Here is a 25,694-nt window from a genome sequence, read left to right as displayed (position 1 = left end):
TCCATCTCTGTCGATAAGCTTAGAAATGTCTCTTTCCAAGCCTCAGCTCTCCCATCCATAAAATATGTATAAACAAGCATATCACCTTCTTTGGCACATAGATCATTATGATAATCAAGAGATTATATGGGTAGAAACCAATTGATGACATTCAATACAAAATCTCTTTGAAAATAAGTCATTATAAAATTTCGTTTAATTTTTTAACATTTTCAAAATAAAAATAATTATAAGTTTATTTTCATATTTATTTAAGAATATGTAAGGATTATTTATGAATAATAGTAAACTTTTTTTGAACACTTACAATGGACCACATATATTACATAATTATTTCATTTAAGCCTCACAACAATCCAGTGACTCAGATATTATCTTCCTTTTATAGCCGAAAAAAGGTAAGGTATAGGAGGAATAAATAACTTGTCCAAAGACAGCTAGAAACTGGTAGAGCAGGGAATTAAGCCCAGGCAAGATAACCACAGAGCCATGCTTTAAATCTAAGCCATTATGATATACTCTAAAATAATGAGTAGAGAAACATAACCCTATGAAACTGTTAATTTGAAAAAAATACATATTTTAGTTGCTGGCAAGATGGCCAAATAGGAACAGCTCCAGTATGCAGCTCTCAGTGAGATCAACACAGAAGGCAGGTGATATCTGCATTTCCAGCTGAGGTACCCAGTTGATCTCATTGGATCTGGTTGGAGAGTGGGTGCAGCCCATGGAGGGTGAACTGAAGCAGGGAGGAGTGTTGCCTTACCTGGGAAGTGCAAGGGGTCGAATGATTTTCCTCCCCTAATCAAGGGAAGCCATGAGAGACAATACCAGGAAGAACAGTGCATTCTAGCCCAGATACTATGCTTTTAACATGGTCTTCACAACCAGCAGACCAGGAGATTCCCTCTGGTGCCTATGCCACCAGAGCCCTGGGTTTCAAGCACAAAACTAGGCAGCCATTTGGGCAGACACCAAACTAGTGGCAGAAGTATTTATTTATTTATTTTTTTCAAACCCCAGTGGCACCTGGAATGCCAGTGAAACAGAACCATTCACTCCCTGGGAAAGGAGGCTGAAGCCAGGGAGCCAAGTGGTCTGGCTTGGGGGGCCCACACCCACGGAGCCCAGAAAACTAAGATCCACAGGCTTAAAATTATCACTGACAGCACAGCAGTCTGAGGTCAAATTTGAACACTTGAACTTGGTGGCAGGGGGAGTCTGCCATTTCTGAGGCTTGAGTAGGTAGTTTTACTCTCATAGTGTAAGCCAAGTCACGGGGAAATTTGAACTGGGTGGAGCCCTCTGCAGCTCAGCAAGACCACTACAGCCAAACTGCCTTTCTAGATTCCTCTTCTCTGGACAGGGCATCTGTGAAAAAAAGGTAGCAGTCCCATGGACGGACTTATAGATAAAACCCCCGTCTCCCTGGGACAGAGCACCTGGGGAAAGAAGTAGCTGTGGGCACAGCTTTAGCAGACTTAAAACTCCCTGCCTGACAGCTCTAAAGAGAGCAGCAACAGATCTCCCAGCACAGCATTCAACTCTGATAAGGGACAAACTGCCTCCTCAAGTAGATCCCTGACTCCTATGTATCCTACCTGGAAGACATCTCCCAATAGGGCCCCACAGACACCTCATACAGGAGAGTTCTGGCTGGCATCTGGTGGGTGCTCCTCTGAGATGAAACTTCCAGAGGAAGGAACAGGCAGCAAGCAATCTTTGCTGTTCTGCGGCCTTGGCTGGTGATGCCCAGGCAAACAGGTTGGACCTTCAGCAAACTGCAACAGACCTGCAGCAGAGGGCCCTGTTAGCACAAAAACTAACAAACAGAAAGGAATAATAGCAACATTAACAAAAAGGATGTCCATTCAGAGACCCCATCTAAAGGTTACCAACATCATAGGCCAAAGGTGGATAAATTCATGAAGATGGGGAGAAAGCAGCAAAAAAAAAAAAAAAAAAGATTGAAAATTCCAAAAACCAGAACACTACTTCTCCAAAGAATCACAACTCCTTGCCAGCAAGAGAAAATAACTGGACAGAGAATGAGTTGGATGAATTGACAGAAGTAAGCTTCAGAAGGTGAGTAATAACACACTTCTCCAAGCTAAAGGAGCATATTTTAACCCAATTCAAGGAAGCTAAGAAACTGGAAAAATTGTTAGACAAATTGCTAACTAGAATAACCAATTTAGAGAAGAAAATAAATGGCCTGATGGACTTAAAAACACAGCATGAGAACTTGATGAAGCATTCACAAGTATCAATAGCCAAATCAATCAAGCGGAAGAAAGGATATCAGAGATTGAAGATCAGTTAAATGAAATAAAGCAAGAAGACAAGATTAGAAAAAAGAGTGAAAAGAGATGAGCAAGGCTTCCAAGAAATATGGGACTATGTGAAAACACCAAATCTACATTTGACTGGTGTACCTGAAAGTGACAGGTAGAATGAAACCAACAAAGATAAAAAACACTCTTCAGAATATAATCCAGGAGAACTTCCACAACCTAGCAAGGCAGGCTAACATTAAATTTAGGATATACAGAAACATCACAAAGATCCTCCTTGAGAATAGCAACCCCAAGACACATAATCGTCAGACTCACCAAGGTTGAAATGAATAAAAAAATGTTAAGGGCAGCCAGAGAGAAAGGTCAGGTTACCAAAAACAAGAAGCCCATCAGACTAACAGCAGATGTCTCAGCAGAAACCCTACAAGCCAGAAGAGAGTGGGGGCCAATATTCAATATTCTTAAAGAAAAGTACTTTCAACCCAGAATTTCTTATTCAACCAAACTAAGCTTTATAAATGAAGGAAAAATAAAACCCTCTACAGACAAGCATATCCTGGGAGATTTTGTCACCACCAGACCTGCCTTACAAGAGCTTCTGAAGGAAGCACTAAACATGGAAAGAAACAACCAGTACCAGCCACTGCAAAAACATTCCAAATTGTAAAGACAATCAATACTATGAACAAACTGCATCTTTTGCTAATGCTAGCAAAAGAACCAGCTAGCATCATAATGACAGGATCAAGTTTACACATAACAATATTAACCTTAAATGGAAACATGCTAAATGCCCCATTTAAAAGACAGAGACTGGTAAATTAGATAAAGACTGCTGTATTTAGGAGATTCATGTCATGTGCAAATACACACATAGGCGCAAAATAAAGAGATGAAGGAAGATTTACCAAGCAAATGGAAAGCAAAAAAGAAAGCAGGGTTTGCAAGCCTAGTCTCTGAAAAAAACAGACTTTAACCCAACAAAGATCAAAAGAGACAAGGGCATTACAAATTGGTAAAGGGATCAATGCAACAAGAAGAGCTAACTATCCTAAATATGCACCCAATACAAGAGCACCCAGATTCATAAAGCAAGTTCTTAGAGAACTACAAAGAGAATTGGACTCCCAAACAACAATAGTGGGAGACTTTAACACCCCACTGTCAATATTAGACAGATCAATGAGACAGGAAAGTAACAAGGATCCAGGATTTGAACTCAGCTCTGGACCAAGACGACCTAATAGACATCTACAAAACTCTCCATCCTAAATCAACAAAATATACATTCTTCTCAGCACCATATCACACTTATTCTAAAATTGACCATGTAATTTGAAATAAAACACTCCTCAGCAAATGCAAAAGAATGGAAAGCATAACAGTCTCTCAGATCACAGTTCAACCAAATTAGAACTCAGGATTAAGAAACTCACTCAAAACCACACAACTATTTGGAAACTGAACAACCTGCTCCTGAATGACTACTGGGTAAATAACGAAATGAAGGCAGAAATAAAGATGTTACTTGAAGCCAATGAGAACAAAGACACAAGATACCAGAATATTTGAGACACATTTAAAGCAATGTGTAGAAGGAAATTTATAGCACTAAAGTTCCATAAGAGAAAATAGGAAAGATCTAAAATTAACACCCTAGGATCACAATTAAAAGAACTAGAGAAGCAAGAGCAAATAAATTCAAAAGCTAACAGAAGACAAGAAATAACTAAGATCAGAGCAGAACTGAAGGAGAGAGAGACACAAACAAAAATCCCTGCAAAAAAAAATCAGTGAATCCAGCAGCTGGTTTTTGAAAGTTCAACAAAATAGACTGGTAGCAGACGAATAAAGAAGAAAAGAGAGTAGTATAAAATACATGCAATAAAAAATGATAAAGGGGATATCACCATTGATCTCACAGAAATATAAACTACCATCAGAGGACACTATAAACACTTCTACACAAATAAACTAAAAAATCTAACAGAAATGCATAAATTCCTGGACACATACACCTACCGAAGTTTAAACCAGAAGAAGTCAAATCCCTAAACAGACTAATAACAAGTTCTGAAACTGAGGCAGGAATTAATAGCCTACCAACCAAAAAAGTCCAGGACCAGTCAGATTCATAGCTGACTTAAACCAGAGGTACAAACAGGAGCTGGTATCAGTTCTTCTGAAACTATTCCAAACAACAGAAAAAGAGGGAATCCTTCCTAACTCTTTTTTTTTTTTTTTTTTTTTGAGACGGAGTTTCGCTCATGTTACCCAGGCTGGAGTGCAATGGCATGATCTCGGCTCACTGCAACCTCCGCCTCCTGGGTTCAGGCAATTCTCCTGCATCAGCCTCCTGAGTAGCTGGGATTACAGGCATGCACCACCATGCCCAGCTAATTTTTTGTATTTTTAGTAGAGACAGGGTTTCACCATGTTGACCAGGATGGTCTCGGTCTCTTGACCTCATGATCCACCCACCTCAGCCTCCCAAAGTACTGGGATTACAGGCTTGAGCCACCGCGCCCGGCCCCTTCCTAACTCATTTTATGAGGCTAGCATTATCCTGATATAAAAACCTGACAGAGATACAAAAAAAAGAAAATTTCAAACCAATATTCCTGATGAATATTGATGCAAAAATCCTCAATAAAATACTGAGAAACTAAATCCAGCAGCACATCAAAAAGATTATCCACTATGATTAAGTTGGCTTCACCCGGGGATGCAAGGCTGGTTCAACATATGCAAATCAATAAACATAATCCATCAAATAAACAGAATCAATGTCAAAAAGCACATTATTATCTCAATAGATGCAGAAAAGCTGACAACAAAATTTAACAGACCTTCATGTTAAAAACTCTAATAAACAAAGTATCAATGGAATGTATCTCAAAATAATAAAAGCTATTTATGAAAAACCCACAGCCAATATACTGAATGGGCAAAAACTGGAAGCATTCCTTCTGAAAACTGGCACAAGACAAGGATGCCCTCTCTCACCACTCCTATTCAATATAGTATTGGAAGTTCTGGCCAGGGCAATCAGGCAAGAGAAACAAATAAAGGGTATTCAAATAGAAAAAGAGAAAGTCAAATTGTCTGTATTTGCAAATGACATCATTGTATAGTTAGAGAGCCCCATCATCTCAGCCCAAAATTTCCTTAAGCTGATAAGCAACTTCAGCTTAAGTATCAAGATACAAAATCAATGTACAAAATTTACAAGCAGTCCTATACACCAATAACAGAGAGCCAAATCATGAGTGAACTCCCATTCACAATTGCTACAAAAAGAATAAAATACCTAGGAATACTTACAAGGGATGTGAAGGACCTATTAAAGGAGAACTACAAACCACTGCCCAAGGCAATAAGAGAGGAGACAAATAAATGGATAAAAATTCCATGCTCATGGATAGAAAAAATCAACATCATGAAAATGGACATACTGCCTAAAGTAATTTATAGATTCAGTGCTTTCCCCATCAAGCTACCATTGACTTTCTTCATAGAATTGGAAAAAAAAAACAAAAAACAAAAAACTACCTAATTTCATACGGAACCAAAAAAGAGTTCATATAGCCAAGACAATCCTAACCAAAAAGAACAAAGCTGGAGGCAACATGCTACCTGACTTCAAACTATACTACAAGGCTAGAGTAACCAAAACAGCATGGTACTGGTACCAAAAACGATATACAGACCAATGGAACAGAACAGAAGCCTCAGAAATAACATCACATGTCTACAACCATCTGATCTTTGACATTGACATTCCCCATTGCTGATAAAAACAAGCAATGGGGAAAGGATTCCCTATTTAATAAATGCAGTTGGGAAAACTGGCTAGCCATATGCAGAAAGCTGAAACTGGATCCCTTCCTTACATCTTATACAAAAATTAACTCAAGATGGATTAAATACTTAAACATAATACGTACCACCCTTAAAACCCTAGAAGAGAATCTAGGCAATATCCTTCAGGACATAGGCATGGGCAAAGACTTCATGACCAAAACACCAAAAACAATGGCAACAAAAGCCAAAATAGACAAAAAGATCTAATTAAAATAAGAGCTTCTGCATAGCAAAAGAAACTATCATCAGAGTGAGCAAACAACCTAGAGAATGAGAGAAAATTTTTGCAATCTATCCATCTGACAAAGAGCTAATATCCAGAATCTATAAGGGGCTTAAACAAATTTACAAGAAAAAAACAAACAATCCCATCAAAAAGTAGGCAAAGGATATGAGCAGTCCTTTCTCTAAAGAAGACATTTATGCAGCCAACAAACATGAAAAAAGCTCATCATCACTGGTCATTAAAGAAATGCAAATGAAAACCACATTGAGATACAATCTCACGCCAGTTAGAATGGCAATCATTAAAAACTCAGCAAACAACAGATGCTGGTGAGGATGTGGAAAAATAGAAACACTTCTACACTGTTGGTGGGAGTGTAAATTCGTTTACCTACATTAGTTCAATCATTGTGGAAGACAGTGCAGTGATTCCTCAAGGATCTAGAACTAGAAATACCATTTGACCTAGTAATCCCATTACTAAGTATAACCCAAAGGATTATAAATCATTCAACTATAAAGACACATGCACATGTATGTTTATTGCAGCACTGTTTACAATAGCGCAGACTTGGAACCAACCCAAATGCTCATCAGTGATAGACTCTGGCACATCCACCCCATGGAATACTATGCAGCCATAAAAAATGATAAGTTAATGTCCTTTCAGGGACGTGGATGAAACTGGAAACCATAATTCTCAACAAACTAACACCAGAACAGAAAAACAAACACCGCATGTTCTCACTCATAAGTGGTAGTTGAGCAATGAGAACACATGGACACGGAGAAGGAAACATCACACATTGGGGCCTGTCAGGGCATGGGGGGCTAGGGAAGAGAGAGCATTTGGAAAAATATCTAATGTAGATGGCAAGTTGATGGATGCAGCAAACCACCATGACATGTGTATACTTATGTAACAAACCTGCGCATTCTGCATATGTATCCCAGAACTTAAAGTATTATAATAATAATAATAATAATAATAATAATGAAACAATTCAACAGCAAAAAGAACAAATAATCCACAAACACAATCAACAAAATGAAAAGAGAACTCACAGAATGGGAGAAAATATTTGCAAACCATATACCTGGTAAAGAATTAGTATTTAAAATGATAAGCATACAACTTAATAGCAAAACCTCCCAAATAATGTATTTCAAAAATGGCCAACAAACCTGAATAAACATTTTTCCAAAGAAGATATGCAAATGGCCAAGAGGTATATGATCATCAGGGAAATGTAAGTCAAAATGCCAATGAGATATTACCTCACACTTAGTATTATAACTATTATTAAAAAGACAAGAGATAGCAAGTATTGGCAAAGATGTGGAGAAAAGGGAATCCTTGTACACTGTTAATAGAATGTAGATTAGTATACCCATTACGTAAAACAATATGGAATTTCCATAAACAATTAAAAATAGAACTACCATAAGATTCAACACTCCTACAACTGGGTATATATCCAAAGAAATGAAATTATTTTGTTAAAGAGGTATCTGTACCCCCTTGCTGCATTATTCACAATAGCCAAGTTAAGAAAGCAATGTAAGTGCCCATCAACAGATGAATGGATAAAGAAAATTTGGTATTATACACAATAGAAGACTATTCAGCCTTGAAAACTAAGGAAATTTTGTCATTTGTTTTAATGAAGATGAACTTGGAAGACATTATGCTAGGTTAAATAAGCCAGATATGGTGATACAAATACTGTATAGTCTCACTTATATGTGGAATCTATTAAAGTTAATATAAAAACATAGAATAGGATAGCAGTTGCCAGGGCTGAGGGTTGGAGGGAATTAAGGAGATGTTGGTCAAAACATACAAACATTCAGTTTGAAAGACAAATAACTTCTAAGTATCTAATGTACAGCATGGTGACTGTAGTTAATACTGTATTGACTACCTGAAATAGGCTAGAAGAATAGATCTTACACATCCTCACCATGCGCTCACACTCACACAAACACGGTGACCATGGATGGTGATGGATATATGATTAATTTGGTTGTGGTGGTCATTACACAATGAATATGTATCTCAAATTATCACATTACATCTTTAATATAAACCATTTTAATTTGTCAATTATACTTCAGTAAAGCTGGGGAGGAAAGACAGAAAAGCTGAGAAGAATCTTAAAAAATTAAAGGAAAATTTATTGATATTTTTTCATGACTTTGTGACACTTTACATCCCCTTATTAGTCTTTAGTGAAGACAGAAATCCTGCTCCATTTAAATTATTAAAATTTTTGTAAACAATATTTTTATATACTATTCAGAAATGATTTTCTGTGACAGTCTATTGTATTGAAATAGCTTACAATGTTTATATATTTTAACTGAATTATGTTCTCCAGTATCAAATCTAATTATCCAGGAGAAACCCTCCTAGTGTCAGTATTTAAAATATAATAGTTTAAAATATACTCAGTTTGATGTAACTTACTTTATATCAAAAATACTTAAAAGCTATGAAAATGAAAACCATCTCTTCCATCTCCCTCCAAAAATCTATATTGTATTAACTTCTTTTAACTTACTTTTCACATATTTTCCTTCACATATATTAAGATCACATACAAAGAAATTTGAGGAAAAGGACTTATAAACAAGTTTAGTAAAAGTAAGAGAAGGAATGAAGAAAAGAAGAGAACAACTGAGAAAAGCTGGCAGAGAGAAAAGAAGGAAGTGGAAAGGAAAAGAAAGAAAAAATAAAAGAAGAAGAAATGAGAAACCACTCACCTTGATGGACCAGGTCCCAAGTATCATCAATTTGTTTCTGAGTTGGGAAATGACCACAGTCACTGAAGAAACTGGGTAGCTCTCCTCTTTCTATTTTTTGCCAATTTTCTCTCTTAGCAAACATTATTTCATAGACTAAAAGGACAAAAATGTAAATGAAAATATTTTCTTTTAAAAAATATATTAAATAAAAAACTTTAACTCCAGATTTATTTTCATGTCTACCAGTAACTCTCCATGATTAGACTAGCACTATGTCAACCTTCTGGCAAACAGTAGAAGGAAGTGTGCATGATTCTCTCTCCTCACATTCCACAGTAGTGAAACTTTTACTTGAATCCCCAAGATGAATACTGGTATCTTCTATACTGGTTTCATGACAATTGACCATAAATCCTACAATGTAAACTCAACCATATCATAAGACATAGCTTTCATTCCAGGACTTCGGGGAACCTGACTCCTACTGATCCATTTAACTCCTCATTGTTTATTAGCTCCTCTAATCTTTTAATCTCCTTTTGGCTTTTACGCATATTCTAACTACTGACATTGGTAATTCCACTTTGGATGGCTTATTCTATTTCTTAAGTTGCCCCCGAATTGGGAGCAATGTATACTTTTTGCTCACTAATTTCATGTATTCTACTTTCAGGTATATATATATTTATTGCATTTTAGGTTCTGGGGTACATGTAAAGAACATGCAGGATTGTTGCATAGGAACATACATGGCAATGTGGTTTGCTGCTTTCCTCCCCATCACCTATATATGGCTTTTCTCCCCATGTTATCCTTCCCCAAATCCCTACCCCCCAACTGTCCCTCCCCTAGTCCCTCACAACAGACCTCAGTGTATGATGCTCCCCTCCCTGTGTCCATGTGTTCTAATTGTTCAACACCCACCTATGAGTGAGAACATGCAGTGTTTGATTATCTGTTCTGGTGTCAGTTAGCTGAGAATGACAGTTTCCAGATTCATCCATGTCCCTGCAAAGGACACGAACTCATCGTTTTTGATGGCTGCATAATATTCCATGGTGTATATGTGCTACATTTTCCCTGTCCAGTCTATCATTGATGGGCATTTGGGTTGGTTCCAAGTCTTTTTTATTGTAAACAGTGCTGCAATGAACATATGTGTGTGTGTGTCTTTATAATAGAACAATCTGTAATCATTTGGGTATACACCCAGTACTGGGATTGCTAGGTCAAATGAAATTTCTATTTCTAGGTCCTTGAGGAATCACCACACTGTCTTTCCACAATGGTTGAACTAATTTACACTCCCACCAACAGTATAAAAGTGTTCCTATTTCTCCACACCCTCTCCAGCATCTGTTGTCTCCAGATGTTTTAATGATCACCATTCTAACTAGCATGAGATGGTATCTCAATGTAGTTTTGATGTGCATTTCTCGAATGACCAGTGATGATGAGCATTCTTTCATGTTTGTTGGCCTCATATAGGTTTTCTTTTGAAAAGTATCTGTTCATATCGAATTTGCCCACTTTTGAATGGATTTATTTGTTTTTTTCTTGTAAGTCTGTTTTAGTTCTTTGTAGATTTTGGATATAAGTCCTTTGTCAGATGGGTAGATTGCAAAAATCTTTTCCCATTCTGTTGGTTGCTGGTTCACTCTAATGATTGTTTCTTTTGCTGTACAGAAGCTCTAGAGTTTAATTAGATCCAATTTGTCTATTTTAGCTTTTGTTGCCAGTGCTTTTGGTGTTTTAGTCATGAAGTCCTTGCCTATGCCTATCTCCTGAGTGATTTTGCCTAGGTTTTCTTCTAGGGTTTTTATGTTAGGTCTTATTCTTAAGTCTTTAATCCATCTGGAGTTAATTTTAGTGTAAGTGTCAGGAAGGGGTCCAGTTTCTGCTTTCTGCACACGGCTAGCCAGTTTTCCCAACATCATTTAGTAACCGGGAATCCTTTCCCCATTGCTTACTTTTGTTACATTTGTCAAAAATCAGATGGCTGTAGATGTGTGGCATTGCCTCGAAGGCCTCTGTTCTGTTCCATTAGTCTATATCTCTGTTTTGGTACCAGTACCATGCTGTTTTGATAACCATAGCCTTGTAGTATAGTTTGAAGTCAGGTAACGTGATGCCTCCAGCTTTGTTCTTTTTGCTTAGAATTGACGTGGCTCTGTGGGCTCTCTTTTGGTTCCATATGAATTTTAAAGTGTTTTTTTTCCAGTCTGGTGAAGAAGGTCATTGGTAGCTTGATGGGGATAGTGAATCTATAAATTACTTTGGGTCCTATGGCCATTTTCATGATATTGATTCTTCCTAACCATGAGCACACAATGTTTCTCCATCTCTTTGTGTCCTCTCTTATTTCCTTGAGCAGTGGTTTGTAGTTCTCCTTGAAGAGGTCCTTTACATCCTTCATTAGTTGTATTCCTAGGTATTTTATTCTCTTTGTAGCAATTATGAATGGCAGTTTGTTCTTGATTTGGCTCGCTTTAAGTCTGTTATTGGTGTATAGGAATGCTTCTGATTTTTGCACATTGATTTTGTATCCTGAGACTTTGCTGAAGTTGCTTATCAGTTTCAGCAGATTTTGGGCTAAGAGGATAGGGTCTTCTAAATATACAATCATGTCGTCTGCAAATAGAGATGATTTGACTTCCTCCTTTCCTAATTGAATACACTTTATTTCTTTTACTTGCCTGATTACTTTGGCCAGAACTTCCAATACTATATTGAATAGGAGTGGTAAGAAAGGGCATCCTTGTCTAGTGCCAGATTTCAAAGGGAATGCTTCCAGTTTTTGCTCATTCAGTGTGACATTAGAAAGGAGTTAGATAACAACAAAGAGAACTGATGCATATATTTTATAAGTGTAGTTTTCCATAAATAATTTTTTTTTTCAAAAAAGTGACACTGAGTGTCTACTTTGAAATGTTACATTTAACCCCATGAAGCTGATTGAATAAGTCAGTATTTACAGGATGTCAGGGGCTGTTCACAGGTTTAGCTCTTGCTGCCAATGACAAAGGGCACCAGGGTGGTTTCTAATAGAAGTTTTATCATCCTGGTACTCAACCACATGGATTTCAGTTTTTCCATTCATTCCTTCATTTTGTTGAGGGAGATAACCATGAGATGTCAACAAATTAAAGACATATTTAATGACTGTCTAAATATGAAGAGCTATTTGAGATCCTGAAACACAGCAGTAAAATAAATGGAAATTTATATTTACTATATTTATGACTGTTTGTCTCTTTTGAAGTAAGCAAACTAGATCGTTTCTTTCAGTGCCCCATCTATATCTCCATGTCCCTTATTTCTGGGTATGCTAACTTGACTTTCAATTGCCAGCATCCTCATTCCATTGCCTAAGGGCTCCCTCTGGCTGCAGGCATTTACTCAGCCCACCTGCGCAGCAAGCCAGGCACAAAGGAAACTAAGACCCCCTTTGGAGTGGACCTCAACCACTGACTCAGGGGAGCTGGTTGATATAGACCCAGCACTAAAGGCAAGTTGTTTACACTGTTTTTTCTTAGTTACCTAGAGGAATTAGGCTTTAGTAGTCCACATAGTAATTTGCTTGATACTGGACTCTCTTTTGACTCCTTTCCGTCTGTCTCCTTTCTCCATTTGATCAACAGTATTGCCTAGGATTAACTCTCAAAAAAATTAATTGTACTTGAATTCTTGTCTCAGAGTCTGATTCTAAACTAAAACAAAAATAATGTCACCTTTCACTTTTTTGATTAAGTAAATGTATTTCTCCTTGAAAAAGTATATAGAGCTTTATTAGTTTTTCCTTGAATTAATCAGTTTTATATGTTTCTCAAAAGATAATATTGGCATACCTATTAATATTATGTCTTTGAAACAGTATTGAGAACAGTGCCCTTAACCTGTAAATTATGCCGTATGAGCAAACTTTCAGCAACATGCTAGAAGAATTATTATTCAAGGATGATATATTTAGGGTAAATATAAAATTTAAATCATGAAAATTAATGAAATTTTCTGATTATTGAAAGATGCTTTAAAAGGTGTATAGATATCTGCCAAGTATCATCAACCAATTAGCCATCAACACATGGATGAAGAAAGGATGGAAGGAATTTTCTAAGTAACATGAAGATAAATTAGAACTTGCAAATTATGTCTCTGTTGAGTTACCCCTCAATGTAAATGGATGTTTTGGTTGGTAATTCTTTAAATTATTCATTTGCCAAATTCTGTTCTACTGTTCAGCTCCTATATTAGAGCACCATCTGTTCTAATTGGACTCCTTTATTCTGTTTTTGCCTCATGTTAGCCTATTCTCAACAAAATTACCAGAGTGATATCTGCAACACAAGTTGCTTCATAGTCCTCTGTTCCCAGTCCTCCAAAGGCTTCCCAGTTCTCTCAAGGTAAAATGCAATGGTCTATAAAGCTTGACACAACCTGCACTCCCCACTACCCTTACAATTTCATTTTACTCTGCTCTCAACTCAAAACTTTATTCCAGTAATATTAGTCTCCTGGCTTCCTCTAAGACTAGCTGCCTCCAAATTAAGGCCTTTGTGCTTGCTGCTCCCTCTGCTTAGAACCGTCTTTCCTCATAATCTAGTTGGCTTAACACTCACTTTCTACAAGAGCTTTACTGAAAAAGCTTCTCAGCTAGAAAGCATCAGAGTTCAGGCTGGAAAACAGAAATCACGGTAACTATTTTTTTCAAAATGAGGGGATATTTTAGGATGCAAAAATATTGAAATCTGCAGTTACAAACTGAGAAGTCATGGAAAGAAAGTAAAGCTATGAAAAATAAGCAACAGTCTATAAGAATAAAAATGAATTTAGTGATAGTTTGGGGTATGAAGAGAAGACTGAGTAAAATAATAGGAGCTTTTTGAAAAGAATATGTGATTTGGAAGTCAGAAGCTTAAAATTAAAGTGGATGGAAAAGAAAAGGTTGTCAGTAAAATAACTGTAAAGCATATATTTTGATAAATAGTATAAAATTGGCACATTCATATTAGATTATGTAATATAAACTACTAACCATAAAAAAGTACTAAGATCTTCCTGAATTTTGTACTAGTGGTATGGAGAGTTTATGGGCAAAGGTCTTAAAATCTGACACACACACACACACACATACACTCTCTCTCTCTCTCTCTCTCTCTCTCTGTGTGTGTGTGTGTGTGTGTGTGTATATATATATATATATATATATATATATATAGATCTCAGTTCTATAAGTAAAAGGAATCTAAGTAGCCTCATAATGGGAGAAGGATTTTTCTCTTTCTCTGCCTTTCTCTCTCTCTTGCTTTCTTGTTCTTTCTTCCTGTCTTTCCATCTCTCCAACACTTTGCTCTTTCTGCTCTTTTCTCTAGAAACCAGGCTGTTGGCCCTTGGCTGGGTTAATTGATTTAGCAACCTCTGACTTATATACAAAAATCATGCTCCCTCTTTTCTCTCTTTCTCCTCTCTCTCTTCCTGCCTCTACCTCTAACCACAGAAAAGAAATTATTCTAACTCAAAGAGTTCCAGTTATCTGTAAATAGCTTTTGGCACATAATTTTGTCAAAACTAATAAACAATTTAAAAATATCATTTTAACAAATATTTTTTAGCCCTTCTTGTAAACCGGGCATTTTCTAGATAGTGAGTATTTACTGATAAATATATATGACTCTCTCACTATCTCTCTCTCTCTGTCTCTCTCTCAATTCTGTAAGTAAAAGGAGTCTAAGTAGCTTCCTAATGGGAGAAGGATCTTCCTCCTTCTCCACCTCTCTCGCTTTCTCTTGCTTTCTTGTTCTTTCATCTTCTTGTCTTTCCATCTGTAAGTTCCCTGTCATGAAACTTACAGTCTTAAATGTAAAATAAACACTGTATGACTAAGTGAGACAACCAAATTTTTCACATTTTTACCTTATAAAGCAGTAAGAAAATGATTCTTTTTAAGTATAATTCACTTGTATCAATTTTTTAGTCAAGAAACTGGCCCTAATAATCTATCCTAATCCTAAGCAATACTGAATTCATTCAATATAAATATAAACTGGGATCTCTGAAAATTAAAATATAAATTGGAGAATTTGTTCTGTGAATAGAATTCTAATATTAATAAGCAATGTGTTATTCAGTATGCTCAGTGTCCATTAACTACTGTCCTGATATAAATACTTTTCCTTTGTGCAGCTATCCCTCCTCCAACGAACACACTTTCTGTGCAATTCTCAAGCAAGATTCCTTACCCCCACTGCAAAGTGTTGGATTTTTGACTCAAGCTATAGGGTCTCAGTTACTGTCTCCCTGGAATATGAATTTAAAGCATAGGAACGAAGAGTCTTTAAGTGGTAGGGCTTATCTATCCCCAAGAGACAAATCGACATTGTCCCTTATTTCCTGTTTCCTAGATCTCTGAAGCAGTTATGTTTCATATTCAGTCTGAAATCTGATTCTTTAACTATCTTTGCAATACTCTCCCATTAAATTTCCTCTTTGCTTTAGTTAGCTAGAATGAGTTTTCTGTTACTTGCAGAGAATGCTAATAAAGTAATTCAAATATACAACACGCTAACTTAAAATGCAAATTGTTTACAGCAATATAAAATATAATCTACCTTTGCTTTCTACAGATAATTATATGTAAAATTTCAATGGTTAAACTAACTCCAAGCTTAAATTCAAACCAGAAGTATCTGCATCACTTACATTTTTTTCGGTCCATCCATTCCTCCAGCTCTGCTAAGTTGACAATTTGTCTTGTCCTCCAAAGACCATGTCGATGTCGAACACGGTGGATTAGTCTGCTATACATGTTAATAACTGCTTTCACATCCGGTCCATGATACAAAGCCTACAAAGACAGAAAAGCTCCTTATATATTTCTGGTATTTATATTTAATTTGACTTTGCCACTTTCATTTAGTCTATTTCACCCAGTTTCTTAAATTATGGGTGTATGTATTGTTTATTGCCTAGTTTGGTTAAATATATGCATTGTAGAGTAACATCATCTCCCTGAAGTTCAAAGATTTCCATTATGAATTGCCTTATCGTTATATATTCACACTTCTCATAGAATAGAGGCTCCAATATTGGCTTTTTTATAGACACTTTCTATACTGGTGTAGCCCACTCTGCCAGAAATGACATAGTCTTACTAAGGTGTTAATCGAATCTTTGTCTGTTATTTCCTTTGGAAACTGTACATTCGTGGTTTTTACCTATTTTTCATTGGACTTTTTAAGTATTTTTTGTTGATTTCTAAATATCTCTTTGAATATTAAATAAATTAACCCTTTTCAGCATATGTGCAAATTTTGTTTTATTAGTTTACCTGTGACTACATTCTTCTGTGTATGCATTTTCAACATTTCACCAGAACAGTTTTTATAATTAAAGTTTTAAAAATTTACCTATTTTATATTTGTTTTTATTTTCTAGATATCCATTTCCTTTTAGTTAACAAGTCAATTATTTTAACATTTTACACTTTCTGGTTTATTAATTTCTGTATATATTTTTATTAATTTCTTTCTTTCTAAATAATATTTAGATTTATTTTTTTTCGTTCTTGACTTCTTAAAGGCTTAATTTTTAAAAATTTTCATTATTTCTTGTTTGTTTAGGAATATATTTACATTTACACATTTTCTGCTGAGTCAGCTTTCCTTTAATGTATTTTGCATGCCATTTTATAAATGCAAAAAATCTGAAGCAGAAAATATTTAAATAACTTTCCCAAGGCTCCATAGCTAGTAAGTTGTAGAATTTGTTTTGAAACCAGCATAGAGACATTCCAGAACCCACCTATTATACTTTATATTCCTTTCAATTTAGTGTTTTCAACCATTTATTTATTTATTTATTTATTTATTTATTTATTTATTTATTTATAAGAGTCTTGCTCTTGCCAGGCTGGAGTGCAGTGGCATGATCTTGACTCACTGCAACCTCTGCCTCTCATGTTCAAGCAATTCTCCTGCCTCAGCCTCCCGAGTAGTTGAGACTACAGGCACACACCACCATACCCAGCTAATTTCTGTATTTTTAGTAGATATGGGGGTTTCACCATATTGGCCAGGATGGTCTTGATCTCCTGATCTTGTGATCTGCCCACTTTGGCCTCCCAAACTGCTGGGAGTATAGGCATGAGCCGTAGTACTCAGCCATATTTTCACCCATTCTACAAGATTTTGTTTTGTTTCTTTCCTAGCATATTTCATATTACATATTATTTTTCTTGTTGCTGTCATGTTATTTTCCATTTATGTGAAATAATATTTTTTATTTACGTGAATGAAAAATAAATTATCTTAATTTTACTACATTCATCTTCTTCTTTCTCCTTCCATCTGATGGCAGATTCTGGATGTTTGCTAATTTAATAACATTTTTCAATGTGTTTGGTTGGTTGGTTGGTTGGTTTTTTTGAAACAGAGTTTCTCCCTGTCATCCAGGCTGGAGTGCAATGGTGTGATCTTGGTTCACTACAATCTCCACCTCTAGAGCTCAAAAGATTTCCTGCCTCAGCCTCTTGAGTAGCTGGGATTACAGGCACCAGCCACCATGCCCAGATATTTCTTGTATTTTTAGTAGAGATGGGGTTTCACCATGTTGGCCAGGCTGGTTTTAAACTCCTGACCTCAGGTGATCCACCCATCTCAACCTCCCAAAGTGCTGGTATTACATGTGTGAGCCACCCTGCCTGGCCTCAGTGTGTATTTTTAATTTGCCTTTTGTTCAATAGGCTTTTGTCTTAAAAATAATAATAATAAATTGGTCGCACTTTGGCACATTCCCTACATATAAATCTTAGTGGGAGGCAGAACCCACTTCCTATCATTTGAAACCAAAAGTCAGATACTTATGACTCACACCTCTTCTGTTGCTAGGATGCAGACATGTGAGCTTTACCCATTGCCTGCACCAATCCTAAACTTTGAATGGAAACAAATAATACTTTTAAGAGTAGATCCTGGGAAATCTATTTGTGTGAGAGAGTAACTGTAGCAGCAATATACATTTTTCAAGGGCAGCATTTGTAGAGGCAGAAACACCCAGGATTCAGTATCTACATCAGAGTCTTGTTGTGTAGAATTTGGCTGGATTACTGGGAGCTACCCAGCCTTTGCTATTCCTTTCGGTTTTTGAACTTAGTTCTCGAAACCTCTGTACAATATCCTACTCAACAACTTTCTGCTTAAATCTATAGGTGGATTTCTTTTGCTTGTAATTAAAAATCAAGCAGTGTTTTGACTGTATCTTTAAAACCTGAGTAGAAAAGTTCCCTCTTGGAATGTGCTGCTTGGACAGATGATACTTCCAAGAAGAGGAGGGGCATTGGGCAGCTACCAACTTCAATTTGAGTGCCTTTTCCTCAGAATGTAATAACTCTTTTGAGGAACACAACCTATCTTGTAAGGGAGCTCTTTTCAGATCTCAGGCATTTGCAAGGTTACCGAGGGCGTTTCATGGTTAGGAAGTTGAGCCAGAGAAAACGACAATGGTCCATCCATGTGGTTTTTATTACAGGGAGTGTCCCTACCAGCCTTTGCATGGAAATATGCCTCAGCTATTGTGCTAGTACAGCTCAGTAGGTAAATCTTTTACTATAATTCTAAATATTTCTCAAGGTAGAATTTATCAGAAAAAAAGTATAAATTTCTACTTACTTTTTTTTTCCATGCTGTTCTCAGTAAACAATATAAACAAATTTCTACTTACAACAGCAATATTGTAATATAAAAGTTACTGCAAATTACTGATTATAATATTCTAATTTATATTAATTTAATGGACACATGTATTATACTTATCAACGCTTAATAAGATTTTCTAGTATGTATTTCAATTTGCTTTTGCTTGATATGGTCATGGCTTTTTTTAAGTAATTTATTCATTGTTTGGAGAATTCCACCATCATATGACACTCAGTGGGACTTAATTTCTGTTACTGTGTTTCTTATCAGTTTGTGAGAGATTTTTATATGTTAGGCTTTTTAAAACTTTGTGTCATATTTCAGCAAATATTTTGCTAGTTTGACTTTTTAACTCTGAATAAAGATGCTATAGACCCATAAGATATCCTGACCACATTTACTGATTGAAGTCTAACCTTGTCTAATCATTTAGGTATGAAAATATGAAAAAAAAAGGCTTTATTTGAAAACCTTATAAAAACAAAAGGAAAAATGTTTTTAAATGGCTAAACCTATACACAGTGAAATAACAAGTGAATATTATAAATAATTATCTCAAGCACATACACATAAACACACACTTACAAATGTGCAATCCATAAATAACATACATTGTGATCCTTATAGTCCCTTCCCCACTCACTAAGAAACTAGTGAAGACCGTATCCATGGAGAGCTACTGGGCATGTGTCTCTCCTAGGTTTGATTCCTGTTGCTCTTTTTTCAGGCCTCTCCTCTGTGTCCCTGTTGCTTGCTGTACCCCATTTTGATCTGAGTCAAAGTGATTATTTTTACTACTACCTGAAGCATATGCTTCAATCACTCTATGTCTAAATGCTCAGCATAGAAACTATTAAATATACATTCTTGATCAACTTTATCATTAAATATAAATAATAATATATTGTTTTCCCTGTGCATGCTCTTCAAAATATTAAAGAGCAGCTCCTGATTGCCATAGAAAGGGTGCTTCTCTATAGACTGTGGTTCTTGGCTTCACGTCTCTGATGTAAGCTCACCTGGATTAGCTCTGTTAGCACCAGGTGGGAGTGTTATCTAGCCTTGGTTTTTGGCAGGAAACTCCAATGTTCATTTTGAGCCTGACGTGAGAAAAGACTCCACCAGTTGCAATGACTGGACACTGCTGGTACCTCATGTTTTACAGTGCCCTGGAGCCAGACAAACTTATGTTTGATTCTCAACTATGTCACTTGTTAGATGTCTAACTCTGGGTAACTATGTTACATCTCTATGCCTCATTTTTCATAATTACTAAAGAAAATTATACACCCTGGAGAAATGATACTACTCCAATTCTTGATCACTAACCTCAATGAGATTCTCAAAGTGGCCTGGAATTTCACGTAAGCTTTTTAAGACATCTCTCTACCATTTTCTGTATTACCTCAATCTCCTCAAACATTCAAACTCATCTAAATGCTTACTCTCAGAAAATGGCCTAATTCTTTACTTCACAAAGGGAGACAAAACGATTGGTTTATTGTAATCTCAACTTTGCAGCACCAAATCTAAACACTTAGCTGCATCTACACAACATCTTCTCTCGCAACAATGGAGAAATACGTTTCCTCTCACTTAACGCTGATCCTGTTAAAGACCTTATAATATGGATTATCTTCATCTTTCTTATATTGACAACCTTTTCTTTTACTGGCTTTTTCCAATGAATATTTTAGCATACTTAAATATTTCTTAAGTATGCTAAACAATCCTTCTCTAAACCTCATCATGTCTCAGTTTATCTACTTCAGATGTTTTCACTGCATGAACTTATTGTTACTAAACTCAGAAAATTCTGTCTAGCAGCACTGGAGACTATGCACCTAACCCTCTTCCTTGTACTGCCTTTCAATTCCTTGATCTAACATATTCTGGTTTTCTTCTTACCTCACTATTTACTGCTTTAGTGTTTGTGGAATACTCATCTTCTGCTTCCCCTTAAACACTAACCAGTCTTTCTCAATCTTTTCTTTATATGATTCTCTCTTTATTCTATATATTCTCCCTAGACAATGACAATGACATTGACTCTCATGGCTCCAGTTAGTATCACTAATGATGATTCTCACATCCATGGGTCATGGCCGGTTTCAAGGAGGGCATCCTTGGTCAGAGAGCTGCATCAACATATTTAGAAGAGGTTTCTCAAATTTCACATCCCTCCTAGCCCCCAAATGCTGTTATACATCCTTCACACTCTTGAAAATAATTTATTAAAAACATGCATTAGGTTTCTAATATGTGCCAAGAATGTTCAAGACCATATGAGTAGATTAAAGAACAGGAAAGATAAAAGTTCTGTTTTCAGGGGCTTACTTTTTAGTGAAAGGAGCAATAATCTAATAAACAAATATATGTTAGGTGGCAGTAAGTGCCATGAAGAACAATAAAGTGTTTTTAAAGTGACAGGGAGTGACTGGAGTGAGAGTTATTTTGTACAGGTTAGTATGGGACAGTTTTTCAATAATGTGACAATGAGCAGAGACCTGAATGAAGTAGAGGAGCATCACCTGGGGGAAGAGCGTTCTCAGACACATGATGAGATTTGTGGCCAAAATGAGGCACTTTTATGCGTGAGAGGGTTTTATATTCTTCCTCAGTGAAAAGACTTTAAGAACTACTGATGAATCCCAAGTCTTTCTATATTACCTAATCCTCTTCTGAATTTTGGACCCATATACTCAACTGCTTCCCAGACATCCCAAGGGTTTCCCACAGAAGATTTAAACTCAGTGTTGAAAATTGGGACTCAGTGTTAAAAACTCAGTGCTGCAAATTGGACTCAATGTTTGTTCCTTTCTTCTGCTCCCTCCTGCCTGCCCTTCCCTTTAAATTCTCCATTTCTCAACCATACACCAGATTTCTCAAGACAAGAACCTGGGAATCATTCTTGACTCTACCCTCTTCCTTATCTCCAAATACAACCAAACCCAAAGTCCTATCACCACCATGCACTGGTTGATCGAAAAAGCATACTAGTTGTTCTCCCTCCATTTTGTCACCCTCTCCTCCCAAATCATTGTCCAAAGTCAGTTATTTTTCTAAAATACAAATCTATTCATGTCACTGATCTCCTTTAAAGGCATCCACTCTCAGAAACCAAGTATAAACTCCTTAGTAAAGTTTTTAAGAGCATGATTAATCTGATTCCTAACATCAGCTTCCTTTATTGTCCTCTCAAATATGTCCCAGCCCCCAAAATGTAATTAGGTAACCTAAGCTCATTGAGACTGTCTTTCCTGTGCCTCTCAGCCTTCCAGTCTACCTGACAAAATAAAGTTACACCTCACCCTCCAGATCTCAGTTTATTGATCTTAACCAGTTGCCACACCAACACACTTGGGTTTAAATGGCCTTTCTAAATGCTCTAATGATATCTAAGACTTCTTTTAGTTGTCTACATTGCTCACTAGACTATGTATGCTCTTCACACAAAAGGAAGGAAATTGGTGTCAGTATATAGTAACTATTATCAAATTTAAAAACACATATGTTATTGAATAAATGAAAATAGGTTTCCAGGTACTTGTGTTAGTACACATGATGTTATTTAATAAAACTTTTCTACACAACAGGAATCCCAAACCCCTGGGCCACAGACCAATTGGTCTGTGGCCTGTTGGGAACCAGGCTGCACAGCAGGAGGTGAACGGTAGGTGAGCGAGCATTACCACCTGAGCTCCTTCTCCTGTCAGATCAGTGGAAACATTTGATTCTCATAGGGGAAAGAATCCTATTGTGAACTGCACATGTCAGGGATTTAGGTTGTGCTTTCTTTATGAGACTCTAATGCCTGATGATCTGAAGTAGGGCAGTTTTAACCTGAAAACATCCCTGCTCCTGCCCTGGTCCACGGAAAAATTGTCTTCCATGAAACTGGTCTCTGGCACCATAAAGGTTGAGGATTGCTATTATACAAGGTGACATGTCCATGAATAGTTTCAGATTTTGTTATTATTTCTGTTTTGTTCTTTTAAGATGATAGGAAATTCCTACTTTATCAAAGTTTCAAACAAGTCTATAACATCCAAAATATTGAAGACCATTGAGTTATGTATAAGATATTGCTTTGGTAATACTAAAACTCAGATTCTCCAAGACTGTTCCAAATTTACTTATTCAACAAATATTTATTAAAAGCCAATTTCAAACATTTTTTATTATTGTAGCCATCAATGATTCAAATATCCTGGAATTTCAATATTTTTAGCCAATAGCAATGGAGTATATTTAATTTAGGATTAAAACTTTAAAATTATAAATATTTAGAGGAAAATATTGAAATTAAGTAAGGTTCTAGAAGCATTACATTGAGGAATGTACCCTCTTTTGGGTCTTTATGATTTTTAGTATCATTATTATTTATACCAAAACACATGCAAACAACACAAAAATTTTTAAAGGAAAAGGACATTTTGAATTGTGGAAAAAATATTCATATTAAAATAGAGCAATCTCTGTGATCTTTTGCTATATTACTGGTAAGAAAATTTGATGCTGCTTTATTATTTCCAAAGAATTCCAAACTACATTTTTCATAGGAAATGGTGGAAATTATGCAGTCTCTTGAGTAATCTCAAACTTCTAGCAGACACTGTCCACAACAACAAACTCTGAAGTGGCAGTAAAGCAATATGACTATGGAAGTCTCCCAGTGGAGGGACTGCCACAGTGCTGACAATTATCCAGTGATTTGCTATGAAGCCTCTAGAGCAGAAAGTTATCAAGAATTCCCCCAACAGCAACCCTTCACATAGGCACAGTCCAGGAAACTTACTATCAACTGCATTACAGGCCTGTCACGCTAGGATTTTGACAGTAGGCAAAACAACTTTAACCACATCAACAAAGCAATCATCTAACAGACAAAGCATCATGCCAATGATGGAATAAAAAAAAAAAATCAATGACCATAACAAATTTTATCACCAAATAAAAGTCAAAATCTACTTTATATTGGCTCTGATCCTTTAAAAGTACTTCTCATTCTTTTAATCTCAAATTCTCTCTCCACATAGAAATTTAGTATTTTTCTTATCAATCAAATCATTCCTTTTCACTCTCATCTTTGGCCCATTATTTCTCCCTAAATTTTCTAGATCCATTTCTGTCCCAGAGGTTATGAATGGTTCTACAGTTCTTTCTGATATTAGAAAATGCTATAATTAAATTATATGGAATGTATCAAATGTGTATAGACAGAACTTTAAGAATGTGTGTGGGGGGGTGTGATATTCTTATGGCTCCATGATAAACTTCTACAATTATATTAATTCACCCACTCAATAGGTATTTGTTGAGTGTCTACTATATATTAAACACTATTCTAGGCATTTAAATACAGAAACAAGACAGACAGATACTTGTCTCCATGGAGTTCACAATCTAATACAGAAACAACAAGACAGACAGATACTTGTCTTCATGGAGTTTGCAATCTATTTAGCCAAACTATAAAGTATATATATACAACAAGGAGATAAACAAGAAAAAATCATAGATCATACATACATACAGTTAAAATGATAGAGTATATATTATGTGTTAAGATAGTTTGTGGTACTATGAACAGAAAAATAAAGAGTATATAATTCCAAATAAGTCATATAAACGATACTGTTCATGTCAAACATGTAAACAGATGATAACAATGTAAAGAACTGGACACAATAATTACAAGAAAAGATAGAGAGATCAGCTTTGCTTGATGGGCCAGACACAGGGTAAGTGAATATAGTTTAGGAAGATCTTGAAAGATGAATTGGAGTTTATCAGAAGATAAGGAAGGTAGAGAAGCGAACAGCATGAAAACATAAGATAACAGGAAACAATCAAGATTTGCAGTTTGCTAAAACATAGACAATGTATCGGGGATATCATATGATGAGGCTGGACAAAAGGCAAGAGCCAAAATAGAGAGGTCATGTGTACTATGTAGATCTGTAAAAAGATTTTAAGAAGTGGAATAAGGTAATGAGTAGAATTTTTCAAATATGGCACATGGCAAATGGATTTGATGGAAGTAGGTCTGTAGGTATGGAGAACAATTAGGAAACTATTGCATTTATTCATGTAGGAGTAAATGAATGGCAACTCTGGCAAGAAGCACAAAGAAGGGCAGTTCGACAAATGTCATGAAAGTGGAACCAATTGAATGTGGGAGTGAAAAAGTTGAAAGAATCTAGGAGACATCCAGGTTTATGGCTTGAATGATGAATGATAGAACAGTTTATCAATATAGGTAGTTACAAAATAGAAAGGACTGGGAGAGTAAGAAAATGAGTTCATTTCTCATTTTGGAGAAATTCAAGTCTAATTTAATCATGGCTCTTTCAATATCTTAGACAGATATGAGTTTGAAATCTAGTTCTGTCACTTAGCCGCTGTTTGACTTTGGGCAAATAATTTGCTTCAGTTTCTTCAGCAACAAAATAGACATAGCAGCCACCTTACAAAATAACAGGATTAAGTATATGGAGTGTTTACCTTTTGCCAAAGTTTTACATGTATTATCATGTTTAATCATCAGAACTACATTTGTGATTCATATTCATATTAATTTACACAAGTTAGTACATATATAAATTTATACCCAGAGATAGGCATATGGAATAACTCTAACAGTATCACCACATTGTCAAAGAAACATGTTCAGGATGCCCACTGCAAGTCTATTCTAGAGGCTTTTCTCAGAAGATCAAGGAAATGGAGAGGGCACTACTGATCTATTTTATTTATAGTTGATTACTCAAATTTTTTATTAGTAGTAAAACTTTAGCACTCAAGGTGAGGACATTTTAGATTCTCTCAGGTTTTCCAAGATAGACCCATTTAGGTTCATCTGCAT

At 36.0% G+C, this 25,694-nt stretch overlaps 1 protein-coding gene across 1 annotated transcript in view; it reads right to left on the bottom strand.

Moving 5' to 3' along the window:
- The window catches only part of IQCM (IQ motif containing M), a 405,329-nt gene that overhangs the window by 196,963 nt on the left and 182,672 nt on the right, over positions 1-25,694 (bottom strand). Inside the window, 2 exon segments of the mRNA XM_039479166.2 lie at positions 9,153-9,287; positions 15,834-15,978. Coding sequence (XP_039335100.1) covers positions 9,153-9,287; positions 15,834-15,978 — 280 coding nt within the window.

The sequence above is a fragment of the Saimiri boliviensis genome, chromosome 3 (assembly GCF_048565385.1).
Source record: "Saimiri boliviensis isolate mSaiBol1 chromosome 3, mSaiBol1.pri, whole genome shotgun sequence".
Lineage (NCBI taxonomy): Eukaryota > Metazoa > Chordata > Mammalia > Primates > Cebidae > Saimiri > Saimiri boliviensis.
The sequence above is the reverse complement of the archived record's forward strand: the minus strand, read 5'-3'. Positions and strand labels throughout refer to the sequence as shown.